The sequence below is a fragment of the Mustela nivalis genome, assembly GCF_964662115.1.
Source record: "Mustela nivalis genome assembly, chromosome: 14".
Lineage (NCBI taxonomy): Eukaryota > Metazoa > Chordata > Mammalia > Carnivora > Mustelidae > Mustela > Mustela nivalis.
Genome location: NC_139033.1, coordinates 75,983,511 through 76,010,565, shown reverse-complemented (window position 1 = coordinate 76,010,565; position 27,055 = coordinate 75,983,511). Strand labels below are relative to the sequence as shown.

The 27,055-nt window shown below is 49.1% G+C and overlaps 1 protein-coding gene across 8 annotated transcripts in view; it reads right to left on the bottom strand.

Annotated features, from left to right (window-relative positions):
* Positions 1-27,055, bottom strand: part of MTCL1 (microtubule crosslinking factor 1) — a 122,749-nt gene that overhangs the window by 27,218 nt on the left and 68,476 nt on the right. For 2 of the 8 annotated variants that reach the window (XM_082697305.1, XM_082697307.1), the window contains exons 4-10: positions 23,112-23,171; positions 21,549-21,626; positions 16,588-17,925; positions 15,311-15,442; positions 7,740-7,832; positions 5,540-5,770; positions 4,102-4,299 (exon numbers count right to left, since the gene is read on the bottom strand). In XM_082697305.1, the coding sequence (XP_082553431.1) occupies positions 4,102-4,299; positions 5,540-5,770; positions 7,740-7,832; positions 15,311-15,442; positions 16,588-17,925; positions 21,549-21,626; positions 23,112-23,171 (2,130 nt within the window). The remainder of the gene's footprint in view (positions 1-4,101; positions 4,300-5,539; positions 5,771-7,739; positions 7,833-15,310; positions 15,443-16,587; positions 17,926-21,548; positions 21,627-23,111; positions 23,172-27,055) is intronic. The other 6 variants (XM_082697308.1, XM_082697312.1, XM_082697310.1 and 3 more) reach the window with 4 other exon arrangements.

Sequence of the window (27,055 nt, the reverse complement as noted above, 5' to 3'; positions counted from 1 at the left end):
CCCAGGATAAGTCCTTTACTGTGAGATCAGACCAAAAGGATACATTGACACATTTTAATAAAGAAGCCATTTGTCATTCTTACTTTCATTGTTTCATTCAGATTAATTTTAAGATTCTTTTCTAAAACGACTCTCCTCCCACAGTTAAGAGAATGAGTCACTGAAGACCAGCCATGAAAATCCCCGGTAGAGGGTTATAGAGATGAGAAATTCATTTATGTACAGGGGCGCCTGGGTGGCTCAGTGGGTTAAAGCCTCTGCCTTCAGCTCAGGTCATGATCTCAGGGTCCTGGAATCAAGCCCCACATTGGGCTCTCTGCTCAGCGGGGAGCCTTCTTCCCCCCTCTCTCTGCCTGCCTCTCTGCCTACTTATGATCTCTCTTCCTGTCAAATAAATACATAAAATCTTTAAAAAATTTTTTTAAAAATCATCTGTCCTTTGGCTGAGAACATGCCCGGTGATCCAGGCCACAATGACTGGTGATCTCAGGGCAGGTCACTGTAATTTTCAGAGAGCTTCCCAAGAATAGATGTGGGCTTGTGAAAGAAAGATGGACAAATGTTTAGTAAGTTATAACACAGGTTATCAGCCAAAGGCTCCAAGAAAACCAGGGCAGATGTGATGAAAATCAAGTGGCCAGAGGGGAAGAAATCACTTATGAGCAAGGTTTAGGGTTTACTGCTGATTGTGGCTGATGCTGGGAGGCACGGCAGGGGTCGGAGAGTCCTTTCCTGAATATCCTCTAGTACTTGTGGTTCTTCACTCCTGTGCCTGTGCTATTTGCACAGTAACAGTAACAGACAAAAACACATCGCCAACATAAAATGTTTCATAATCATAAGCTCTAGTCTGGTTCCTTATACAAAGAGTTGCACGTCTCTTAGGGGAGGTTATAAAGTTGTAGAATCTGAAAAATGAATCATGGTACATACAAAATTGAAGGTAAAAGTGATCCAGGCTCAAGAGGAGGGCTTCTTTATTGGGAGGGGGGAATAAAGTCAGAGCAGATCAGTTTCTGACGTACAGAACTGTACGTTTCTTGTCTGGCAGAGGTGCTCTTTCTGGAAGTTTCCACATCTTGGGCAAAGCAAAAAAGGTGAGCACCAAGGTGAGTCAACTGGGAGGCCCAAGGTGCCAAAGGCACTCGGTCTACAAGAGAGAGGCTGACTTCTACCGAGGGGGGCTTCTGAAGGCCCTGAGCCCCAGACGAGTCCTGGATGAGTTGAGTGACAAAGGTCCTGGGGAACAGATGCTAGTCATTTCTAAAGCAGGTCCTGAGGGGGGAATCTTCAGGGAGCCGCTGTAGGTGAAGACTAACGTGAAACATAATTTCATTAGCTCTTGCTCTGAATTTTAAATTAGGTTCTATATATTTATGCTTAGCTGCTTTAATAAAGAATATTATATCCCCTCCCTGGATGAAAAAGTAACTTCTCTCTTTGAATAAATTAATCCAATTCATAGACAATTAGCTAGTGGAACCACGGGGCCATAATGCTGGGGCTCTTAGTCACCTTGCATTAAAAATCTTGATTTGGGGAACTCCTAGTAAGCATAAAATGCCTACGTGGGTCTCAAAAGCTTCATGTCGTGGCCAGCGTCCCGGAGCTCAGTGAGAGCAATACAATAAGCTCTTGCCTATTTTCCAGCTCTTCCAGAAGGCCAGGCAAACTGAAAGTGCTTTCTGTTCTCGAGGACAATCAGGTCGCGGCCGCTAGATCACTAGTCCTGTAACTAAAAATCAGTCGATGGGGAACATTCACACGGCTGAACATTTTCCAACCTGATGATCTTTTATGAACTATTCCCAAGGGTGACTTGATACACACACATTTTTCTTTTTCTTTTTTTTTTAACCACTTTGGACAATGATGCATTTTGCCATCCACTGTGTTCAACTGTGAGAATGCTCACTATGACACACAGCGGAAGTCCAAGGCCCGGGGAATTAGGTCCCTGGCGTGTTTAGCCTTGGGACAGGAGGTAGGCCACGTCGTCATGCTGCTTATCACCTTGGCAGGTTCTCAGAGTTTCTGAATAGGGTGCGGCTCTCTGGGACACGTGTCCCTGCTCTTGCGGGCAGGCTGCCTAGCTAATACCCATGCCACAGAAGGGCAGGCAAATCTGCTAACGGAGAATGTTCGCTCCCAGGCTACCAGCTGTCGTACAGTAGAGCGCATTAATCTTCTGTCCTCAGGCGGACGGCTTCGTGCACTTGACTCCTGTAGACAGACGGGGCCATGAAAGGCCACCTGGATTCTGCCAGGCCGCACCCTGTCCTGCAGGCTGCCCCCCGCCCCCGCCCCATTGGCCTCTTCTGCACACCATACAAAGTGGAAATTCACGACTCCCACTGCCACTTCTGAGGGGACTAACGAAAAAAAATCAGCTTTGGAAGGAGCGGGCAAAGAGAGATGATGTTAAAATATGCTGAATGTGAGGTTCCAGCTGACTGACTTTACATTATTTTCCACCCCCAGGGTAACATTTTCTGTGAGAACTGTTTAGAAAACCAGATGTGTTACATTTTTTCCCTTTTCCTAAGCGTCTGGACGCACGGGCTGGAAACACCCAACACATGACCTGAGACACGACAGGTTTAGGGCTAAGAGGCAGTCAGTCACTGGGTGCTCTCTGAGTTAATCCCAGATGCTTTACAGAACTGCCTGACATCTCTTTGAAATATGGTAAAAACGGTAGGTTTTTGAGGATTATTTGCAAGCGTTGTATTTCCTAACTAGAGCCATTGCTGGAAAACTCACTCCACGCGTTAAGAACTCCCCAGGGACCCTGGCATAATGACAAACTTCCTAATAAGTGTAATTAAACATTCATTTGAAAGTGCAACCTCTTTCTTGAGTCATATTATTCAGGGGAAACGAAGGGCGGATGGGCGTGCAGAGAAAACAGCTCTTCAGTTGTGAAAATCGGATTTGTCTAAGAAGAGAAAGCAGACCGGGGCGGCGGGGAGTAGGGTTGGGGAAAGACACACAGCCCCGAGGCCTGCGCTCAGACATCACGATTTTTCTCATTTGGAGCTGAGCCAGAGTTCTGATGACAACCCTCTCCCACTTGACCCTCTGAGGCTCGGAGGGAGGAGCCACAGCTGTGGGGTCTAGCACGCAGGGCGTGGCCAGAAATGTCTGTGGTCCGGGAGCCACACCGCCCCACCCCGGGTCACTGTGCACTTCGGGCCCACCCGGACCTGCCCCTCCCTGCCAGAGCCAAGAGTCTAGGGCTTGGGGCTTCTGGCTCTGCCCTGCAGAACCCTCAAAGAAGCAACACAGGATCGGAAAAGACTCAGACCAGGAAGGCTGCGAGGAAGGAAGCTTTAACGCTGGGTACTTCCCAGGGTCTCTCAGCACGCCAAAGCCGACACAGCTGCTGTTTTGTAGTGGGCCGCATCAATAGTATCTTCTGGCTGATTAAGCAGGGGCTATCTGCTTAATAATTAATAAATGTGACATTTGGTATTCATAATGATTTCATATTATGCACTGAAATCCCATCTCCATATACGCTTTTCAGTTTTTCTAAGTGTCATCAAAAAAAAAATTTTTTTTCGAGTGGCCCAAAAAGAACTTGAAACACTTTATACATGTTTGGGGTTAAAAAAAAATACTTTTTCTTTCCTCCTTGTGCAAGAGGTTGCCTAATTCGTGAGGCCGCCGATATCCATTCAGCCAAACATCAACAAAAAGAGCCCCTGTACCTTCTTGTTCTGGTCCCGAGGAGGGTGCTGCCCCCGGTAAAGTCTCTTTCGTGGAAGAACAGTCAGCCTTTCTGAAGTCACAGATCCTTCTACACACCACTCTATAAGTCCCCCTTCTCCTTCTCAGGTACGTTTGCCGGCCCTTCCAATTGATCGGATCCTACCATGCTCCTTATTGACATGTGTAAGGCAAATGGACTAATGGGTTGATGCTGAAATAAAGCCTTAATGATATGATTTCTAGCACAAGCACAGTGACAGGCCACTACAGGCGCTCAGTGTTTTCCGCTCCCCAGAACACAGCACATAAAGTACGATGACCCAGACGTAGGCTAGGAGTCTATTCTCAGGTGTGGGTCACAATGGGAGCTGGAACCTTGGCACCCACCTGCCTGTGGAGCTGTCCCCCGTGTGTAGGCTGCAGCCTCGATCCGTGGTCACCCGTTTGCACCGCAGGGTGTGCAGAATGCTCTCCCATCGAAAAGCCGCAGCCTGGACTGTTGTCATCTCGGTCTGGGCTGTCCCCCTTGGGCTCCCCCTGAACTCCAAGCTCACCGAGCCTGGGGAGGGTCTCTGGATGCTCGCTCTGAAAACAGCAGGAGACAACAGTCACAGCTCTACCCGACCCCTTTGCTTGCAGCCTGGTTTATTGCTTGAGGGTAATTCTCCCCTTTATGGGTTATCATGTCTTGACTTCTCAGCCCTTTCCTGAACATGCTCAGTTAGCCCATTTCATTCACTGGCCACTTTCTTCATGGAAACAGCACATTGTGGATATGCAATTGGTCAGAAAAGATCGGAAATTTGACTGTAACTTATTTTGATAATGAAAAGTTTTATTATTTATAAATCAGTATTGTTGACAGGTACGGTATTATAAGCTGGAGGAGGAGGAATTCCAAAGCACTGATCAGCAGTGAACTTTACAACCACTTCTAGGCTTTGCGCAAAGGTGGTTTTCAATGTCAAGGTTATCTGGAAGCAGGCTGAATTAATTTGGGAGGACTTTCCTCCCCGAAGAAAGAAACAACGGTATCTGCCCCTTCCTAGGATGACTTAAAATTACGTACAGTGAAAAGCAGATGAAAACTCTGTGGGGGCTAAGAGGAAACCAATATTCACGAGGCCCTGAAGCAGCAGACAAAGGAGCCAGGGGTGTGGCTGCCCAGTGCACACCCCATGGCAGTGGCCAGAAGGCAAGGCCCGAAGGAGCCCACAGGGCTAAAGGCCACAGGGACTGAATCAGTCAGAATCAACCAGAAAGCAAATGACTCTGTGCTATTTCTGTGATGAATCTGGGAGTGCAGGCAGAAGGGGGGCGGGGCACGTATGCAAATGTCAGAGGTGGCAAAACGCAGACCCATCTGGAGCAGAGCAGAGACCCTTATCAAAACACATGGGCAGAAGGGGCTCTAGCATTTAGGAACAAAAAACCAAAACGGAAAGGAGACAGAAAGATTCAGAACTCAGTCTGACAAACCAGCAAGGCTTCTCAAGAGACACACAGGACCTCAGGGTGACAATGTGCATGACTTCAAAGGTCAGCAAGGGGAAAAATGGCCACACAGCTTCGCCGCACAGCGGAGTTCGAGACAAGGGCTCTGACAACGAGGCCAGGGGACAGCACAGAATTCTTGGTCTAATATAGAACTGGACAACATGTTGCATTTCCCGTGCTTGGATTGGGCTTGATAAAATCATCCTAAGTAACAGAATGTGACTTTGTGTGTAGGGGGGTAGAGGGACAGCAGGGCCTGGGGGTCAAGAACAAAACAGACACAAATAAAATGAACTCTCCGTGGGGGCTGCATTGGGGGGGGGGGTACCTCAGTGAAGTCCTCGCCTTCCTCCTCCATCTGCTTCCCTTGCCTCCAATGCTTCAGCAGCCACCGGAGTTTGACATAGAACAGGAAAATGTTCTGCTTCAAGGACCGGAGCTCCTGCTGCATCAGATTCCTCTCGTCACTCCAGGTTCGCTCATGGAGGGTGTTTTGCAAAGCCAGGCTGTGCATTTCTAGTTCTTTCCACCTTAAGGCATAGAGGTGCTCCTCCTCCATCTTGAATGGAAAGAGAGACACGAGTGTGACGGCAGCTATTCCAATGTGCCGCAACACCAAACCAAGTTTTGATCAAGTTGCCCCTGGGACGGGAAACACAGACTCCCCCAAAGCCCAGGAAACTCCTTGAGAGGTGTAGTATTTAGGAAACCTCAAGGGTTTTCCGATTCGGAAGGAAACGCTATTTCAAACCAAGGTGCTATCGTCAGTTCTCCTTGTCAAGTCTCCTGTGGTGTTTTTCGGAGGTCTCTAAGCTTCAGGAAAATCGTTTCTCGGATGGACGGCTCACAGCGGACTTCCATGCCGATTCCCTTTGCCCTCTGTTTGTGGGCCTGCAAAAGGCACACTGCAATTGGAAGCGGGGGTGGGGGGGAGGTTAAGTGGAAACCCTTCTCCTTGGTTTCCTAAGCCTTCTAGTGTGCACCACCCTCAGAAGACAGGAGAAAGCAAGCTGATGGAAAGGCCCACAGAGAGCGGGAGAGCGAGGTGGGCGGATGGGGGAGCAGGGACTGTCCTGGAGGCAAGGTCCTCGGCCACAGATGGTGGGGAGCAAACAGGAAAGTACGCTGAGAACCTCCTTCCACACTTAGCATTCCACATTCTCATTGGCTACAAGTAACTCTTAGGGAAATAAAGCATTGCTGAAAAAGAAGTGTTTTCCATTTCTATGCTCAGTTCCTGCTTTTCAACATGGGTACAGGCGCTCTTCCAAGCAATAAACAATGATGATGTCGGTAATGACTAAGCAAAGGGGTGTGAATAGAATTTTATTGCACAGAGAAGGGCACAAAAATAATATCAATAGTAGCTAAATGAAAGCTTTCTGTTCCACAGACTGGGGGGGTGGGGAGGATTCTAATGCCAGCCTTATAGTTATCAGCTGTCCTCTCCCAATTTAATACTCCCTCTTGGCCAAACACCAAGGCTTTGAGTTTTGTTTTGTCTTATTTTCCTAAAGGACTCCATTAGTGCTCCAAAACCCATGTTGCTGTGACTATGGCTGCCTGTGGTCGACACCATCCTATGTGTTAATGCCAGTGAAGAGGGAGGGGCAGCTCTGGGAAGACCCCGGCTGTGCACAGAGACTGGCGTGGTCACTGTCAAAACACCAGATCTTTACTGCACTGCAAGCTGGCAGAACACAAACATAGTGGTGATTTCATTCCCCATCTCGGCAGCCCTCAGAGTCCTGCCGTGGGTTCTCTTCCTGGTGGGCACAAGAGCAGGATGAGTGGGGAGGGGGGCAAGTCTTGTCTTCAATACACTCCTTTGTCTTGAACCCAAGTACTACCATACCTGGGACCCTGCTATTTTGCTCTTAGCATCTCCAGGGATAAACTCACTTCCAGGGATAAACTTTTGGTGCAGGGGGAAAAAAAAAAAAAAGTTAAATTATTTAGGAAGTGAGGGCTCGTGTCTGTGACTCCCTTCTCCTAGCAACTCTGGGAATTAACAGATTCTGGATTTAACAACTCTGATTTAACAGATCATGGATAATTAGCCAGTAACAGGTAATTCTAAGATAAGCGAGGAGAGTTAATAAGGCCGCAGCTCAATCAATGGCAGTTTTCTGAAGACAACCGTTGAGGGTGGGTCTGGTATTTCTCTCAGAAAATTTACCTAACATTGGGAAAGCTTACAAATCTGATTATTATGATTATTATGGACACCCTTTCTTGTCCAGATGCGTTAAGGCCCTCTGTGATGCTCCTTTGCTGGTTACAGCTACATAGGTCAGATGTTAGGAAGAACTTCCTGAGACCACAACATAAATAGTGGAAAGCATGTTTTAGAGGAGGAAGATGGACAGCTGTCTTCATGAGATGTCCTCGGGGCAGCTCAACCGGATCCAGGAGTCCAGGAGCCTGCGAGTGACAGACAACGCTCTTTCAAATACATCCTGTCACCTGTCTCCAGGGGGCTCCGCGCTCAGAGCCCTGGGTGTGCTGAAATTGTGTTACATATTTACCTTCCGAATCTTGTTTGTAAATTTCTCTGTCTCCTCTTGATGCAGTCTGGTCGCCCGCGTAAGCTGACCCTGCAGCTCCTCTAGCGATACACTCTGTTCAGGTAAAACAGGGGGGCCCCTGAGCTGATCGGTGGGATAAAGGAAGGGGTTTAGTGGAATCGAGAACTCTGCCTGACGGGAAGACGCAGGACAGACATCTGCACAAGCCAGGGACACACACGGAGCGACACAGCATGGGCGGGCGCTGTAGCAGTGGAGTGAGTTCAGCGGCAACTCAGGGCCCTGGGGTTGTCTGTGATGGGCAACCCCGGCCGTCCTCAGCTCCCACCTGGGAGACAGGTGCTTAGCGGTGCCTGTCGCCCGAACGTGGGCCACCACCGTCCCCGCCACCCAGGCCGAGCCAGGGGTGGCAATGACCAGCTCACACAAGTTGGTCTTTAAGATTCACTGCCTGAGTTCATTCCAGGTTGCAGCATTCATTTGCTCCGAGGCTTTCCTAGCAGAGATTTTCCTGCCCTGTCAAGAGTGCCTTTGTTTCCTCTGAGCACCAGGGATAAGTGGGGTGGGGTGCCTTTGGGGACCAGAAACCTCTTTTCAGTTGCACACATTGCCTAAGAGGAACGGCACAAAGATCTGCTTATTACATTTTGGGTTAAAAATAGCTAAAGGAATCCTTCTTCATGCCCTTTCCTGGTAAACTCTACCTCTTGGTAAAAGCCTGTCTTTTGTGCCTTTATGTCCAAATGGCAATGATCGAGAAGTAGGGGCTATTGTGTTTTAAGTAAAGTATATTTTTTAAGAAACGGAAACGGTTATATTTAAAATTCTCAGGCATTACTAAAATCAAAGCATGACGTTTTACCCACTTGGTTTATGCTGCTTGAAGGCAGGGGTTCATAAATCCAGGAACTAGAGTGGATTGTTGCAATTAAAATAGAACCTACTGGTTCATTCTGATGAGCTAATCTGTCCTTTCTCACAGAGGATACTGTTCGCTCATCCTAAATGGCTGTGACCTGGGTTGTTGGGACCAAATATCATGCCCCAAGAACAGGAAATGGAGGGGAATGGAGGGAAGTGCAGATCTCCTTCTTTAGCACAAGGGATGATCAAGAGTTTACAGGAAGAAGGATGACGACAGAAAATCAGAGATGCTGGGGATTTGCCAACTTTTGGGTAACATTTCAGGAAGCTAGATATTTCAGTTCATCCTACTTTCAAGAAATCAGGAACTACTGAGGACCATCATGCCTCTTGGAGTTGCTTGTTTCTAGAGATGATTACTATAGACTTTTATATTTACTAGGCTGGGCTTCCAGTTCTCGCTGAAAAGAGGCATTTCTCCCCACATTAAACTTATGCCAAGGACTAGTTTCTCATTTTTAAGAGAACTACTTTATTGTTTTTTAGAATGTATGGTCTTTTATAGTAATGACTTAATCTTTTCTCCTGTTTGCCTGCCTTTCGAGGTTGTGAACACACCTAATTTGTCATCTCTGATGTTCTAGAAGAATCTGAAGGCGTGTCTGGGAGTAGAATCCTGCAGTTGGCCATCAGCTAGCTCTTGCTCCAGAAGCGTGTTTTTGGCTTGTGTGTTTGCGGTTTTGCACTGTGAGCTCATCTTCAGTGGGGATTAGCTATGATCTTGTATGTAACCTGGGTTAAGGACGGGCCTCCAGGACGGATTTGTGTTCCCAGAAGCCAGTGACAGAACACCAATTCTCCTTCCCTTGGGGACTCCTAGCCAATAGGTAACATCAGTTCAAAGTCTGATCCCGGTGAGGCTGACTGTCCGGTATGGTTATGTAGGGGGAGACTTCAGGCTGGTAGACAAGCTTCCCTCTACCAATAGGCAGACGTCTCTCCAGCTGAGGCTTACACTGTGTGCAGCCCCTGGAGGCCCTGGGTCATTGCTCTCTCCACCTGTCTTGGGCCCAAGGCCCTATGTCCTGTTCCTATGCAGCTGTTAATGCCTAAGGCTCTGGGTTCCCAATTCTGGCAACTCTCCCCCTAACCTGCTCCTAAAAGCCACAGACACTGCTGCTCTGATGTTCCCTTCTCAAACCAATCCCAACCCCTGAAGATTTTCCTAAATTTGGGGGAGAATTCAGCTACCTATTTAAAGAGACATCTTTTATTAGGCAGCACTTTATTCAATAAGTATTTATTGAGCACCTATAGTACTTGGAACTATACTAAGGATTTATGAGTACATAAAGCTGCCCCAAATTCCTGCCCTCCTGGGGTGTCCCACTTTGCACAGAAGTGTCTTTATGTGCCTCAGGCTACTTTCTTCCCAGTTTTACTTTTTTTGGCTACTCATTATTCTGTACATTTAAGATATAAAAATCCTCCATATTTGGATACATCTCCTACTAGTCCAAGAATCCTCCATATGCAGAGATGTTGAAAGGGGCATCCCAGGGGTACCTGGGTGACTCAGTTGTTACGTGTCTGCCTTCGGCTCAGGTCATGGTCCCAGGGTCCTGGGACCAAGCCCCACATCGGGCTCCCTGCTCCACAGGAAGCCTGCTTCTCCCTCTCCCACTCCCCCTGCTTGTGTGCCCTCTCTCACTGTGTCTCTGTCAAATAAATAAATAAAAATAATTTTAAAAAAGAAAGAAAAAGGCATCCTAATTAAGCCTAACTTTCAAGAAAACCAAAGACGTGTTAATTTAGTTTCTATACATGAAACCAAACGAGTTAGTTTGGCTTAAATCTTAATGAATAATGTAGATAAACTGTTTTTTATTTTAAACAAATCTATGAGCCTCATACCTAAGCACTGATTTAAAAATGTGTCCCTCTATTGGAACCACAACTTTAAAGGCTCACCTTGAAGATGAAAAGGACCCTTGAAGTCCTACGAAGTCATTCATCTGGGGCATCTGGTTTACCTACAGTGGCTCCCTGTCACCCATGGAAATGTGTCAACAACAGAAACTTCCTCATCTGCTACAAGTTTTATTTTACTGTCCATTTTTGCTGATGGAATCTTAAAACCCCTCAGGCAAGTTCAGTGTTCCTAGCTGGGATGCCGTCACTCCAGTGTTACAAAAAACAAAATACGAACATGCTACAGTCCAAGTTTCTGTCCAGAATTATTCCACGGCCACACAATTGCATCCAACCACATACATTAGGACCAAGTGTTCACATGACACATAGATGTCCTCTAGAAAATAAATACTTCCCTTCATTACCAAATTCCCAAAGGGTTGATTCTAAAAGCCTTCCTTGCCTACTTACCTAAGATTCTGATTATACATCAAATTCGCCTTTATCTCTCTCTACGTAAGGCAGTCTATTGCAACAAATACCATCCTTACTTGATCCCAAGGCTGTGGAGATGTAGCGAGCTCGATGTCACAATCACCTTCCCTGGCAATGTACTGAATGCCACCACTTGTGCTTTCCCCAGGTGGCTGAGTCCCACACCACTTTACCATGGGAATTTCTGGACCTCTTCAGAGAAAGTGGCTTATAGATCACTTTCCACACTTAAAAAGTTGCCTGCATTATCTCGAAGCAAAAACAGGAGTGCTTTTCATTATAGTCGCTATTAGCAATGCTCCTTAAATAACAGGACTCTATTCTACCTCTATCCCCAGGACTTCATTTTCTGGTAAGTTCCATTTTGTTCTGGCCAGTTTTGTAACTGCTTCTTCCAAAAGCCGTAGAGGAGGTCAACGCCCGTGTACACATACTTGGCATAAAACCCCACATCATTTTACCATGGCTGGTATTTCACAGCTGGGGCATGAGGGGTCCCAAATGCTTCATGTATGTCGTTGATTAAGGGATCAAAGGAGGAGCTCGGGAAGAGAGCTCTTTGAAATTTCTGATCTAGAAATTCAATCCTCTGGGTATGGGCTCGGTATCATTTATATCTGAAACGTGACCAGGGCCCATGCTTGGCCACTTCTCATTCAGAACTATTTTTAAGGCGCCCCGCACATTCCAAGCTGCGTATTCTACACACTGCTCTCTTAACAAGTCGGAATCTCTCAGCAGATTTGTCAGGACCTGCAGGGAGCAAAGTCAGGGAAGAAATCTGGTGCACGGCAGGAGCATCTAGCGAACATCTACTCAGATGAATAGGCACCAGAAATATCTGTCCTTCTGAAGTCTGGTTTTTGGTTTTTTTTTGTTTTGTTTTGTTTTGTTTTACCTCTGAGCTAATTTTGGTGTGCTTACATTAATGGGTTAGTGGGTTTTAGTGCCTTCTGACTTCAGCTTGTTCTGCCTCTTCCTGTTTTAAGAGTGCTGGGTGTGGATATTCCCTTCGCTCCTGAAGATGTACGTGTGTCCCAAGCAGCAGGCCTTCTGCTGCACAGATACGTCACCTCCTGAAATGCTCCCCTGTTCGAAGGTGGTTTTTCCTTTTCTCCTTCTTGGTGTGCTTGCTCTTACCAGTGCTAGTACTGCGAGTAGCAGTTTAACCCAGCCCAAACACCCAAATCGTCCAAAGTAAGAATACGCCTTCTCTCCTCTTACCCCAAACACGAAAATCTACACAGATTTCAGAGAGGGCATTTCACAAATGGAACTTGAGAAATCGATCCTTTGTTAAAACTTCAGCTCGAATTCAGAAAGTTTTTTTCCTCTTTGAAGCTGTTGATACTAGGCGTCCTTTCGGCTCCCCACTCCCAAGAATTCAGAACAGAGCTAAAGAAAATTCACACTTGCAGAGTATGAATCAGCTTGCACAGACAATTAGTAACTTCAAGGGCAATGTAAGAGAAGGAAGAACACTACTCGAGGTACAGTGGCTTCAGTCTTGGGCCCATATGGATGGAAGTGTCCGAGTTCACCTTTTCTGCAGTTACAGGGTGCTCTAGGGTGTCGGGCTGTGTGCACGAGGCTCCATCGGGAGCTCCTTCTAGGTCGGGCTGCCCCGCTCAACGCAGGGGAGCTCTGTGCTCCGTTTCATGACAGCTTCATTGGAAAGGTTTGGGCAACGGATCTGGAGATGTTTTCATTAAGAGGCTTTTAAGAGTTCTGCCTCTAGCATTGTCCATTGTCCAATTCTTTAACCCCCATGTAATACTGGAAGACCAAACTAAGCAGGGGACACCCACCCCAGGGACTGAGCAGCTCCTCTAAGACCTCCAAGGGGTCTATGCTGGGCTTCTATCATAAAAGGAAAAACTACAGAGCTGTCCAAGTGATTCTAGAATACGTCTTATCTTTTTAAAAATTTTTTAAAAAATAGAACGTGTTTGCCTACATAATTGAGTCTTCTGTGTGAAATGCCTTAAGGGATAAAAAAGTCAGAACAAAGGATGTTTCAGTCCCAATGGATACTAGCCCCCTCTTAGGAAATGATGCTCTCTGGGCCTTGCCTTTCACCGTGAGCTTTTTAGCTTTCTCATCAAACTCTGTAAAATTAAAGGAAACTGAAGATGTTTAAAGGAGGTGACACAGCATGGCAAGAAAGCTGGTTTTCTCCTGCACGGAAGGGGGGAATTTGCCTGAAGACCTGACATTCCCTTCTGAGCTATACTGTGCAGTGATCCCAAGTCACCCCATGGCACTGGCCAGCTCTGCTGATCTACTTCTCAGGGAGGTGTATTTTCCCGGAACACTCAGTCTGAGTGAATGAACTAGGTTTCTCTTTCGCAAGTCAATGGTTTCTGAAGGTATGCGATGCCATGTGCGTATGTGGCAGGCAACGGGGAAACTTATCAACACCCCAGTGTTAAACAACAGCTTATCAGCGTTTAGCTAAACAAGGCGACGTGTAACACGCCTTGAGCAATGAACATATGGGAGGGAAGCAGCACTTAGCCTAAAACTGTTATCCTGGAGAATGGGGCTGCCGTGTTCAGCCGGAGCCATGCCTGTGCAGATCGGGAAGCAGCCAGGGGAAGATGAGAAAGGGCTACAGTGGGCAGAGGAAACTGGTTCCAGAACTAGGGGAGCTGTGACATCCCTTCCCTCCTGGCAGGCTTCAGTGGCAGGACACCTTTCCCCTCCTTATTATTAGTCAATTACTCCTTATTATTACTTTCCCACAGCACTTAGCACTGTTCATGCTACTTTCTCAGCCAACAGTTCCCCGGCTTTGAGAATCACCCACATATAATCACAGGAGGTAGCTAGGACAGTATTTTTCTTCCCATATCACAGATACAAAAACAGAGGCTGAGATATGCTTGAGAAACAGAGCCGGTAATGGACAGAACAGGGCTCAAGCCCAGAGCAAGAATGGATTTCAGCACAGTGTGGCCTCCCTGCTAGAAAGAGCTAGGGGTGCGGTATTCACTGAAGACTAGGAAATGTGTCTCCCTGGGAACGAATCATTCACTGGTTTTGAAATGTGCATAACTGCGAGCTTGCTACTGCCCAAGCAACCAGCATTCTCAGACGAAGCCCCTGTGTGGGGCACAGGCTGATCACCAGGGTTTCCTGCAGAAGTTTCACAGGTTATAAGACACACCAATCCCTAAATCCACATATGCTTTTACATAAGCTGTGAGGGCAGTTTTCAGGTCACTGTGTGCCCAAATCAATGAGGGTAGAGATGTGACCTACTCTCCCACAGGACAGAGGAAAAGCCCACGCTGGACATCTGGGAACTCATGTCTGGGTGAACCAGGAGTCCCATGTGCCCAACTGGGACCAAGGGACCCACAGCTCATCCCAGCATTGGCCGCAGGTTGAGCTGAAAGGACGTGGCTCTACCCCAAGAGCCTCGGCGAGCATCACTTCCTAGTCAAACGCCCGACTTTTCTGCTGAGTGAGCTCAGTGTGCTTCCAGGAGTGAGTCCCCTGTCTTTGTCGCCCCTGCCGTCACCAGGATTGGTTGGAGCTGAGCAGTAACACCCCTACTGGGACTGATGAATTAAGAATTTCAGCCAGACCTTGTCTAGTGTGGAACATGGTACTCTAGCCCTGCACTAACCTGCCTTGACGAGCAGCATCAGAGAGAGGAATTCATTCCTTGGGGACACCTGTCTCTCTGTCACAGGTGGAATTACTTGCCAGGAAGAGCTTCCATCGACAGGACTGCCGACCCCTGTTTCATATGATGGAATATCTCTGGTAGCCTCGATGGGGGTCGGGAGTTTTGCTACCAAGAGGATGCTATGGCAACAGAGAACCCCCAGGTCGGTAGTGCACTCCCCGATTCTGCCCATTGGCTGGAGCCCTGCCACCAGAAACTACAGGACAGGCCACATGAGACACAGGGAAGGACAGTTCCCTCCAGCCCAGCAAAGACAGTGCTTGGCTTTCATGCCTGTTTTCTTTCCTGTTTGACACGAAGCTACAGAACACTCACAGATCAGTCCCCTGGGCCTTGCTGAGTTTCCAAGCGTCCACAGGCAGGACGATGCTTGTCGGACAAAGGAGCTGGCGGTCTGCCCGCCTTCACGCTGTGTGGACCCTCCCATTCCAGTCGCATGCAATGGATTCTGATTTCCCAGGGAGTCCCGCCTGGTTCCGCACCTGCCCACCACGTCCCTTAAGGGCCCTGGACCCAGGCAGGAAACATCACACGACCACACAGCCGAAGGAGGGGTGGAAGGGCGGGGGTTGCTGGCCAGTGGGGCCAGGCGGTTGCTGACCTCGAGACTGAAGCAGCTCTGGCCTCCCAGCCGGCAGCTCCCGGCGTCCCCGTCGGCCCGGCGGTGCAGAGGCTCCGGCTCGTCCCCGTGCTCCTGCCCCGGCTGCCACTCCAGCTGACCTCTCAGTTTGGACTGTCAGGTGCAGGGGAGGGATTCGGATTTGTTTTGTCTTTAATTTGCAATAAACAACGAAGGAGCGGGGAGGGGGGAGCGGGGTAGGGAGGAGCAGGGAGGGGGTTGCTCAAGGAAACAGACAGGGTGAGGTAGACGAAGGAAACCACCGGAGGAGGAAAAGCATGAATGGACACAGCGCCGCACGAGAGGGACGAGCACAGACCCACAATGAGGATGAGCAAAAGCGATCTGAGAGATCTGCAGAGCAAACAAGAGACACAGAGCGGGAGGAAGGCAGAAGACCGGTTACACGGCACATGCAACGGGGATGCGTCAATCAGAGACTCGACCGCAAGCACGCTACCCACGAAGGATACGGAAACAAGGCTCCTCCTTCCTCGCTTGTGGTCGAGCAGCAAAAGCCATAATCCAGGCGGCAGCTGGGTCATGCACCCAAGGGCGATGCATAGGAAAGCAGTCCTTGGAAGGCCGCTCCACTCCGCCCTCGCCCTCGGCTCGGGGAGGGCAACGACCTTCTCCGTCCGCGCCATCTTTTTCCCGGGCCGGCTCGTCTCCCCACTCTGGCTCATCTTCCAGTGGGAGCGGGTGGGCCTGGCTGCCTAGGGCCTCTCGGACCCACACTGGGCCCCCCTGGCCATCATCAACCCAGGTAGGGACGCATGTGCTCCTGAGCGAGTCTGCTAAGTATCCTGACTGTGAAATGAGTTTGTACTTTGTTTTAAACTCCTCTGCTTCTTCATCGAGATGGCCAGTCGTTTGAGGCACCAAAAAAAAAAAAAAAAAAGAAAAGAAAAGAAAAAAAGGAGAAAGGATGGACTGCGTCGATCCCTATCACTTCCATTGGGGTGAGCCTTGTGTCGTGAGGGAGGGCCTCTAAGCCAAGAGCAGCGGCGCAGTTAAAAAAAAATAAAGAGGAAAAAGGAAAAAGAAACAAGAAGTAAAAGAAAATTAAAAAAAAAAAAAAAAAAAAAAAAGAACCCAACCAATAGAAAGGGTTTGGTTGACACTTGAGGCTTTAGTACAATGCAGGTTTGAAATCATAACCAAGCAGCCGAGAGCAGAATGAGTTCAAGTGCAGCAATGCCAGCGAGGAGGAGGAAGAGCAAAACGGAGCAGGGAGGCGGAGCCAGGAGCCCCCTTACCTGCAGGTCCGGGACCAGCTCCTTCCCCAGGTTCCCGACCGGGGAGTCCCGGGACACGGAGGTCACAGTGGAGAGAAAGCTGGAAGACTCTGTGAGGTGGGGCAGCGGGGACAGGCCTTCCAGGCGCTCCCGCAGGCCGTCCCCGATCCGGTTCACCTGCTCCAGGAAGGCCTGCAGCTCCTTCCTAAAAGCCTTCATCCTCGCGTTGATGGTCCCCAGCAGCGGGGGCTCCTTCTTGCCCCCCTCGCCCGTTTCCCCTGCCCCCTGGACGTCAGCCCCCGGTGAGGCCTCCCCACTGCCCTGCAGCCCCGCGTCGTCGCCGAAGCCCGCAGTGTCCGTGATGAGGCGCTCCACGGTCCGCTCCAGCCGCTCGGCCTCGTGCTTTATGCTCGCCAAGCACTCGGTGTCCTCCCTGGCCCGCAGGAGCTCCGCCGCGCACGGCTCGCTCGCTTCCGAAGGCTTGCCGCTGCCGAAGCCCGACGTCTTCTCGAACATGTCCTCCGAGTCGCTCTCGCCGCCGATAGGGCCCTCCCGCTTGGGCTGGGGCTGGCGGCCCTCCTCCCCATCGCTCTCCTTCTTGCCCTGGTCGCTGTCGGCGTCGCTGTCCCGGGGGCTCGGGGCGCGCGGGCCCAGGTGCGCGGCCAGGTCGTAGCGCTGCACGTTGGACAGCAGCACCCGGTTCTCGTACTGCAGCTTCAGCACCTTCCCGCTCAGCTCGTTGATCTGCAGCCGCGCCGACTTGAGCTCCTCCTGCAGAGGGGCCCCGCTGCCCGCGCCCTTGCCCGCGCCCTCCGCCAGCCACCCGGGCTCCGGCCGGGGCTCAAACTTGAACTTGCTCAGCTCGTGCGTCAGCTGCCGGTTGTGGTCTTCGATCTCGGATATGGACCTCCGGAGCAGCTCCGCTTCCTCCTCCACGAACTGCAGGTGCCGGCGGAGCTCCGCGGAGGACTCCAGGGAGTCGCCGAAGGGTGAGGTAGGAATGCTCGCCACGTGGTCCCGGCCTGAACCCTCTCGCTCATACTGGACCCGCAGGTCCTCCATCTCCGCCTTGAGGCCCCGGTTCTCCACCTCCAGCTCCACGATCTTCCGGCCCAGGATGTTGGCCTCCTCTTCCACCAGCTTCAGCCGCAGCTTCAGCTCCGCCTCCCTGGTGCTGGGTGGCCCACCCGCTTCCCCGGTGGGCAGAGGGCTGTCCACATCTCCATACAGGGCCTTGTACTTCTGGAGCTCCTGTTCCAGCGCATCTTTCTCCCTCCCCAGCTTGGCCATCTTTTTACGCATCAGGGAGCCTTCCTCTTTGGCAAACTGAAGCTGGCACTTCAGATCGGTACTGTCATCCTGCCGGGAGAGAACAGCCCAAGAGAAGGGTTATTTGAAAATACCACATGTCCGTATTTTCTTAAAATTTCCCTTGCACCTCACCCTCCAACACACACATGTGCACACACACACACACACACACACAATGATCTTTCCATTAGCATGTTGAGTTACAGGTCAAAGGACCCAAGACAATGCCATCATGAGCCCAGGCCTTCACGGGCCAGACACGGCAAAGGCCTATGGCCTGTGGCTTTGTCTCAGAAACCGAAGAAACCAAACAATTCATTTGGGAACAACATGCACGTGGAACCCATGATACAGGTGACGACGGCAGAGGACGTAGAAAGCAATGAGACCCGGTGCCTGTTAGCGACACGGCAGTCCCTCACTACTGTGTGGGTCTATCCGACGAGTCACCAGTGCTGGTGAGAGATGCCGGAACTCTCACGAAGCCTGGGGTAGCAGACAGGCTTCAGAAGTGAGCTCGACGTGTTGCCATTCATTTCCTCCAGTGTGGACCTCACCATCTAAAGCAGCCAGCAGCCCACAGGAGTTACCAGGACGGGGAGGCCCTATCAGAACCCGACACTGCACTGACTTGCTGAGATCCTGAGGTGTGGCAATTCACCTCTACTCCTCCCCTAGTCTCTCCACCCCATGCATATCACAAGGAGGACAGGAGGACAAGGACACGGGATGACAGGCAGGAGGGGGCTTTTTGGAAGCCATGGTGTGGAGTAAGTACATGCTCTTGCAGTTAGGATAAAAGGTCGCAGACCTAACACCTGGGTTACCCCAACCTTTCACCAGGCAAGGGCAGGCAACATGAGAGACCCCGCTCCTGTTCCACTCCCTTTACTTGCTCTAACACAGCAGGAAGTGAAACTCAGAAACCCCAGGCCAGAGTTAAGTGTTTGAAAACCAGAGACGTGGTTCTCACTGGACTCACTACAGGACTCTGTAGGGTCATCAAAGCAGACTGTCACTAAAAAACCATACTTGCATGGCTGAGGTCCTGAAGGCAGGTTTTGGACCATTTGGAAATCTGACTGTGCCTTCCCAGGGCAGATCTCCATGCCTGGGACCCATTCTAACGGTTTTGTGGGTCTGCAGAAATGTTTCACTGGGCCCATTCATGAATGGGAGAAATGACGGATTTCGTGAAATCATTGCTCTCTGGCTACTACAAATTTCCAAAGGCTGCTGTGGGGACAAAGACTTTGGCAAAGGCTTCCCCACCACCCAGAGAGACCCGACAACATGGTAGCTGTGCCCCATCAGCCCTAGGGGAGGGAGAGGCATCAAACCAGTCTCCCGGGGGGCACCTGGGTGGCTCAGTGGGTTAAAGCCTCTGCCTTTGGCTCAGGTCATGATCCCAGGGTCCTGGGATTGGGCCCCGCATTCGGCTCTCTGCTCAGTGGGGAGCCTGCTTCCTCCTCTCTCTCTGCCTGCCTCTCTGCCTACTTGTGATCTCTAAAAAATAAACAAAATCTTTAAAAACAACAACAACAAAAACAACAGTCTCCCGAACAAATCAACCCTCTGGGGAAGAGTGAACTTTCAGATCCTTGTGCTCAAAAGGCAGCAGAGTTACAGGCAGGTTTCACCCTCAGAGAACAGGGCTCATTCTCTGCCCTGTCCTTGCTGCACACTTGCCATCGTGTAGCAAGATACAGAAATACCCACCTTGGTGCCTCCCAACTGTCCTCCTTCTACCTTACCTCGATCCCTCCTCCTGTACCCCAAACCCACGGAAGGAAAAAATAAATGATGTGGCAGGGAAGCCTCCAGGAAAAATCCAAGGCCAACTGTGAGCCAGTGCCACATGGGCAGGAAAGCCATACTGTATATAATCCTAAGACTAAGGGAAAAGCATGCTTGTTTGTTGATTCGTTCATTCTTTCAGTGAATACGGAGAATCCACCATGTACCAGAAACCAGCATGTTACTTTTAAATGACCCCAGTTTCTTAAAACTTTCAAAATCAGATCAAATGCACCCTTTCAGTTATTTGGTAAACACAGATCTGCAAGAAGTCGATGCATCCAAATGCAGACAGAGGGCTCTGCCGTTCACAGGATGGGACAGAGTTTAAATAAGCAAACAGACGTACCAGGGGAGACAGACTGTCAACACTTTGTAAATGGATTAGCTTGGGGGTGAAGAGCCTAGGATGGGAGACAGGGCAGTGCCCTCAGCCCCAACATTCCATTTGAGAGCCAGTGTGTGTCCTTAGTCCAATATCTCCTAAATGATTCTGTCTCCACCTTGAAGCACAGAAATCCACCTCTGTATCTGAGGACCGCAGCCGACTTCATGGAAGAGAATGTCGCCAGCCCCAAGAGAACATCACCATCTGCCCACCTTGGGCCTGGGCAGACCCAGGAATGGGCAGGGCCCCCTGCTGGGACCAATGCCCCACCCTCCCATCCATGGACACCTGCAGTCCTGCGGCCCTGGAAGGTGGAGGCCAGGCTGGACATGGGCGGACAAGGGGCACTATTATCTGCATAGCTCAGACCAAGATCGGGGAGTCTCAGGTGATCTTCCCTGAGGATCTTCCCCCACGAGCTGAACTGAGAAACCGAGGGAGGCGGTAGCGTCTCTGAGAGGCCTGCGAAACCCCGGCCTTCCCAAAGGCTCTGAAAGGCTTAGCTCTAATCGCTTAGGGTAGGCAATCCAAGAGTCCTCACATCACATTGATTTCTAGAAACCCTAAACCTCATAACCCCCGCCCCCACCCAACCCTCCCTACAAGTCTGACTAAAACCAGAACTGCTCTCCCGAATCTAGACCCCAGTCTGTTAGAGAAGCAAGATTCTATGATGCACCCTAAGGAGAGTCCGATTCATAGATTACCTGAGGACTGATAAAGTATCCAAAAAGTCTTCTTGTTCCTTAAAAACAGAAACTACACACACACCAGGAATTCTAAAGTAATGCAAGCATGCTGTCACGTCTACTCAACACCATGCGCAACACCAGACCTGCCACCAATGCTAAAGCCGGTTTCCAAAAAAAAGACAATCTCTGGAGCCAAGGGAGTCAGATTCGCGAGAGGGTCAGATTCGCTCACTCTGGTCCAGGCAGCTGGAGCTGGGCGCTGTGCCTGCCGGCCAGTGGCAACCCTGAGAGTGGGGGTGGGGGACGGGGTGGAGGAGGGGCAGAGAGAGGAGGCCCAGGGAGCCGGGCTCAGTCTGTTCTGGTGGCAGGGGGCCACTCCTTCTCATGAGATGGGCAATCGCAGCCTCAGCAGAAGGAGCAAGAGGCGGGATCCCCATCTTACCTGGCAACCACACGCTTTCCAAAATCCTGCCAAAATTCCCGGGGAGGGGGCTAGGCTGAATCGTAAGCTGAAGGATATCGAGCTCTGGTTTCAAGAGATCATCAGCTAGCTCCAGGAATGCAGTATGAAAGCAGACGGTCCAGTCAAACTTTCCACACCACAGGCAGAGAAGGCAAGCACAGCACAGAGGGGAGGACACACGTGGGACCGGGACCACCACCGCCGCCACCACCACCAGCAGCCGGAAAGGCCTTGTCAAGCAGCAGAAATATATCGCTCTGGGTATATATTCTTTGGCTTGCAAGTCTGATGTCTAGCCAGCACCCCAAGCGCTGACTCCTCGCGTTCCTACCTTGCGCCGGGGTGCCGGTTTCCTTTGAGTTTTGGTTGCAGACCTGCAGTTTCCAAGGCGCTCGGGTCCACCGCTCTGCTGGACAGAATACTCCTTTCTCAATGATAGCGCAGGCGGAAGGGGGACTCAACCCATTCCCGGTGCCCGGAGTAATTCTCAAGACACTCCCGAGGGCAGTGGCACCTGTTTCTCAGCCCGAGGGACCCCCCCCCCCCCACCGCCCAGGGAATGCAGTGCCATATGGCTCAGTCCTTAATGGGGAGGTGGTCACCATCTTAAGGGAGATCTGCCCTGCTCAGGAGCCAGGAAGCTGAGACACACTCGACGCCCAGGAGGGTCCAAGCTCCCAGCCCCGGGACTGCGGATTTTAATTTCCCCAGTATCAGTGGGTGGCAAAGTGAGGTGAGGAGAGTAGCGAGGGCAGAGCAGAAATGTTAATCTTGGGCACTCCTGCTGTCCCACGGCCCGGTTCTCCTTGAAGGATGTTCTGGGCATCAGTGAGTTTGGCTAAAGGCGCAACAGAGCGCATAGAGTGTGGAGTTCATGGGCAGGTCGGCGGAGCTCTTGGTTACCCAGATTTCGTGAGCCTCTCTAATTACTACTTGTGCTAAGAGCTCAGGGAGCTGACATCCCACTCCTGCCTTTACTCTCTCCCAATACCTAATGCCAGTAGCATTCATTATTTTAAAAATTCTTATTTTTTAAATTTCTTTTCAGTGTTCCAGAGTTCATTGTGTATGCACCATACCCCGTGCTCCATGCAGTCCATGCCCTCCACAACACCCACCCCTGGGCTCACACAACCCCCACACTCCTCCCCTCAAAAAACCCTCAGTTAGTTCCTCAGAGTCCACAGTCTCTCATGGTGCGTCTCCCCCTCTGATTTCCCCCAACTCCCTTCTCCTCTCCATTTCCCCATGTCCTCTGTGTTATTCCTTATGCTCCACAAATAAACAAAACCATATGATAATTGGGGGGGGGGCAGAACAAGAAAGGAATCCAGGAAAGCAAGTGTTCAGAAGAGTTCAGGCATTGCTGCAGAACACACACCATGTACACGGAAAGGGCGATGCTGTTACCACCCCCAGCAAGAACACTGCACCTTCAATTAGGACAGTTTGGATACTGTTTGGCTTGCACGCTAAAAAAAAAAACAAAAACAAAAAAACAACCCAACACCAAAAACATTGCCTTATGAGTGACCCAACACCACACAAGCTGTACTGTTTTACTGTGTGAATGACTGAAGGCCAGAAAATGTTTCGCCAGTTGTGAATGCTACCAGAGAGCCCTGAATTACACCAAATTATGCTTCACAGAGTCCGTCTGTTCTTGCCTTTCTTGAAGAAACCACCAGCTTCTCGGTACAAGAAACAAAACGAAAGAGCTGGTGGGTTAGAGTGAACATTTTCACCCCATGGAGGTTTTGAGTGAGTCCCCATTTTTGGAGCAGGTCATGTTTCTTTGAATATTTTAAAGGCAACACAAGCACTTTTGAGGCAATTCAGAATGAGGTGATTGCCCCTCGAGGAGACATAACATGAGAAGGATCCTTCTGCTTACCTGGTTAAAGGTTTTCTTTTCTTTGTATGTTTCCCGGCTGCCTCTTCTTTTCAGGGAACTCTGAAATAGATCCAAGGGACATTCTGTTAGGGAGGGGTCATGGGCAGGAGCCGGCACCAGGCTCACACCATCCCCACTAGTAGGGGACACACCCAATGGAGAGAGGCTCTTCCCCATACCCTGTACTGGAATCAAGGAACTTTTTACAGCCAATGTTTAAATGCTACAGAATAAGCTCGGCAAAGTCTCTGAACCCTCATGATTGTACCTGGAGTGTTCCTCAATTATTCAGCTTAATGACAAGGGAGGTAGTTTGGATAATTTGAAATAGTGGGGGAAAGATGGGAGAAACGTAGGCATTTTAGGAAACAGGTATGTAATGTTTCTGGAGCTGCCTTACCTTCCTAATTATGTTTTGTTGGGGCAAATATAAAAATTAATTGGTATGTCCTGAGTGCCTAGGGTAAATGGCCAGATAATAAAGTGTAGGAAAGGAGAGAAGGGTGGCCTAAGTTTAGGGAGAAAACCTCATCCAGGTTGCAACACAGCCCCCTTCGACTCATGACTAAACCTACATCTTCAAGTTCTTGTAAGTCCATACGTGACTCATGGGACATGGCCTTGGCTGTGCCCTTCAGTGGGCTGGGTCCCTGCCTAGTTCTACATATACTTCTGCCTGCTATCAGCACGAAATCCATCTGAAATACAAAGAGGATTATAAATAAAAGGCCCGGGGATGTCTGAAATGGAACAGCAGGAAGCCAAGACAGTCCCTGTTAAAGTATGAAGACTGAAAGAACCAGCCAGCAGTTCAAGAAGCATCACAGCGGGAGACAAAGGGACGCGAAGCCTGCAAAGATGAAGGGAATCCTAAGATAAGCCAGGAGAAGGTGGTTTGGAAGGTTAAAAGACTTGCCAGCTCTCATTCAGACCCCAGCAAAGCCTGTGAGTGGGAAGGGACTTTCCTTGCCCGCCGGCCCCTCCCCTCCACAGCCCTGCCGTACAGGAAGCACCAGGAACAGACCTGGAAGCTTGGATCCTCTGGGAGTTCCTGTCAAGGGGGCTCAGAGCCTCTCTGCTCATTCCTTTGCTGCCCAAACAGCCTGGGAAGGAGGCTCGCACACATCACTTACGTCAAGGTCAGACCTATAGTAGTGAACTCAGTTCTGTTTACACTCCAAGTGACTCACTCATAGAAAGCCAGCGAGTGCCATTTACTGGATGAATTTCGGGGTTATGAAATAATTCCAGCCACCCCTTACCCTCTAGAAGGCCAGAGGACTGGAGAAAAAATAGCAGTTGAGAGAGGGTGAGAAAGTTACAGAATCAGCATGGAGTGTGGGTATTCCTGGGTCAGCCACGTCGGTGTGTACGGAAACTGATTGTTCAAACCCAGCTGCAGAAGCAGCTTTGTTTCTTGTAGCCTTTTTGGTAAAAGCAGGGTCAAAGTAGAAAGAGAACCAACGTCTTCCAACAAGTTATGTTAAGTCTGTGTTAAGAAAGGCTTGAGATTTACTACCCAGAGTCCATAGGCTTTCCAAGATTTTTCACGCGGCAATGAAGGGGCTTCTTTGATTTGAACGAGCTGAACAAGATGAACGCTTCTGATGATTCGTGACAGAGAAGAGTTACAATAAAGAAGCAGGGAGAGAAACCATTCCCAAGGAAGGCTTCAGCCTATGGGATTTAATTCTGGGACCGATGTCTGCGCAGTCAGCCTGCTGTCCCAGAGTCTCCCTCCACGGCATCATTTGCTACCCAATGACTGCAAAACACATTGTGCACACCCAAAAGGAAGCTATCTGGAAGTGACATGAGAGCTAGAGGTGGAAACAGAGGAATTACGGTGCTGCATTGGTTGGGCGTAGGGGGGAACACCTGGGCCAACCAATGGGGAGCCTGTCTGTGCACAGATCCCTCCACCCGACCTGATGGGGTCTCCCCCTTGCTGAGCCCTGAGTGCAAGTGCGTCAGAGTCCCGTGATCCTTCTAGCGAATCACAGAAGAGGTGGGGCGGGGAGGGGGGTATGGGATCCCCCACAGAGGTCCCAATCACAGCAACAACTACAGGGAAAAACCATGCCAAGATTAAAGTTAACCAGAAACTGGCAGGAACTCTATGAAAGAAACCATACAATTTTGGTGCTAGACATAAATGCTTGATGCTGTCTGATGGAAAGACCCTATTTTATCAAGATGTCACATTTCGCCCATATCATTGTAAGTATGATGTCATGTTAACCAAATTCCTTTCTTTCCATATATATAATGTAATATATACACATATATACATGAGAAGTATTTATGAGTGTGTATACACACATGCACACACACATAGACTCACACACACAAATGCTATTTGTGTTTATGTGAGGGAGGTAAGAATATGGAAAGATTTGACAAAATGATTCAAAAATTCATCTTGAACAGGGGCTGGCAAACTAAGGCCTTCAGGACCAATCAGCCCACAGCCTGTTTTATAAATGAGTTTCACTGGAGCAAAGCCTTGGTTATTACTGTCTACTTTGTACTACGGAAGGACATCTGAGGAGCAGTGACAATGGCCTCCAGAGCCTGTCGCATTTACCATCCTGCCCTTTTCAGAAAGTTTGCTGACCTCTGACCTAGAAAAATAAATTGGTAAAAACAGCCAAGAACACTCTGCAGAGGAAGAATAGGACAGCAGCTTTGCACTATTAGGTGTAGAAATACAATATAATGGTTTGGTGCTGGTATAAAAATAGGCAGATAAATGGAACAAAACAGAAAGCTCAGAAATAAATTTGAGACTCTATGAGATTTTAACAGTTGATATGGGTAGCATCTGAAAAGTGGGGGAGAGGATGGACTGTTTGGTACAGGCTGGATAAACTACTGGCTAGCACAGGGGGAAAAAAAGCAAAATCAATACCAGGTATCCCCCCCCCCCAAAAAAAAATCCACATGAATTAAAAATCTAGATATAAGAAATCATAAAGGAACTAGAAAAAGAAAATCTCTATTCTTGGGCACAGCCTTTATAAACATACACAAAAAAGCCAAAACATACAAGGAAAAGACTGATCAAGTGGACTGGTAAGATTTTAAATTTTTATGTTTCAAAAAAAAAAAAAACACAATAATTTACAGTATTAAAAAGCAAATGACAAAATGGAAAAAAAGATTTTTCTAGTACAAGACAGACAAAAGAGTAATATTTTGCAAGCAGCAGGAAAATCAGTTTCATTAAAAAAATAAATGGCCAACAAACACATGATTACTAGCAATTGAAATAAAATGCCATTTTTTCACTGAGAGGTTTAGAGACCAAAAGATGCAGAACACCCAGTGTTGGCAAGTGTCCACAGAGGCAGGCACTTGTATCCAGATGAGTGAGAGTGGGCATTACATCCCACAGCATTACCGGTGGGAAAATGAGCCCGATGAACGCACACACTGAGCCAGGAATCCCACCTCTGGAAAGAAACCACTAAGTTCCCATGACTCAGACAGCCTTCACTCACTCAGTATTAACAGTATCTACTATGTTGCCTTGTCTGAGCAACAGAGTAACAAGTCTTTATTTCTAAGGAGCTGTCATGAGAGTGTGGAGAGTCAGACAGTAAGAAAGGAAACAACAAGAACAAAGTAATTTCTGCTGGCCTAAGGAAACTGCAGAGATACTGAGGGGAGACTTTGGGTAAGAATGCTGATCACACTACCTTTTCTAATAGCGAGTGAGTACTGTGGATGGTGTTAAAATTATGTTTTTGAAGAATACTTCCAGATTCAGGAAATAGAACACATTAAAAGAAAAACAGAGGTTGCAAACATCATGTATTTTGTGATTTCAATTTACATCTAATAAAATATCAATAGCGATATGTCAGAAAAGCAGACTGGCAAAACAGATACCAAGTGTTAATAGTGTTCATCCTCAGGTTATGGAATTATGAGTGATTTTT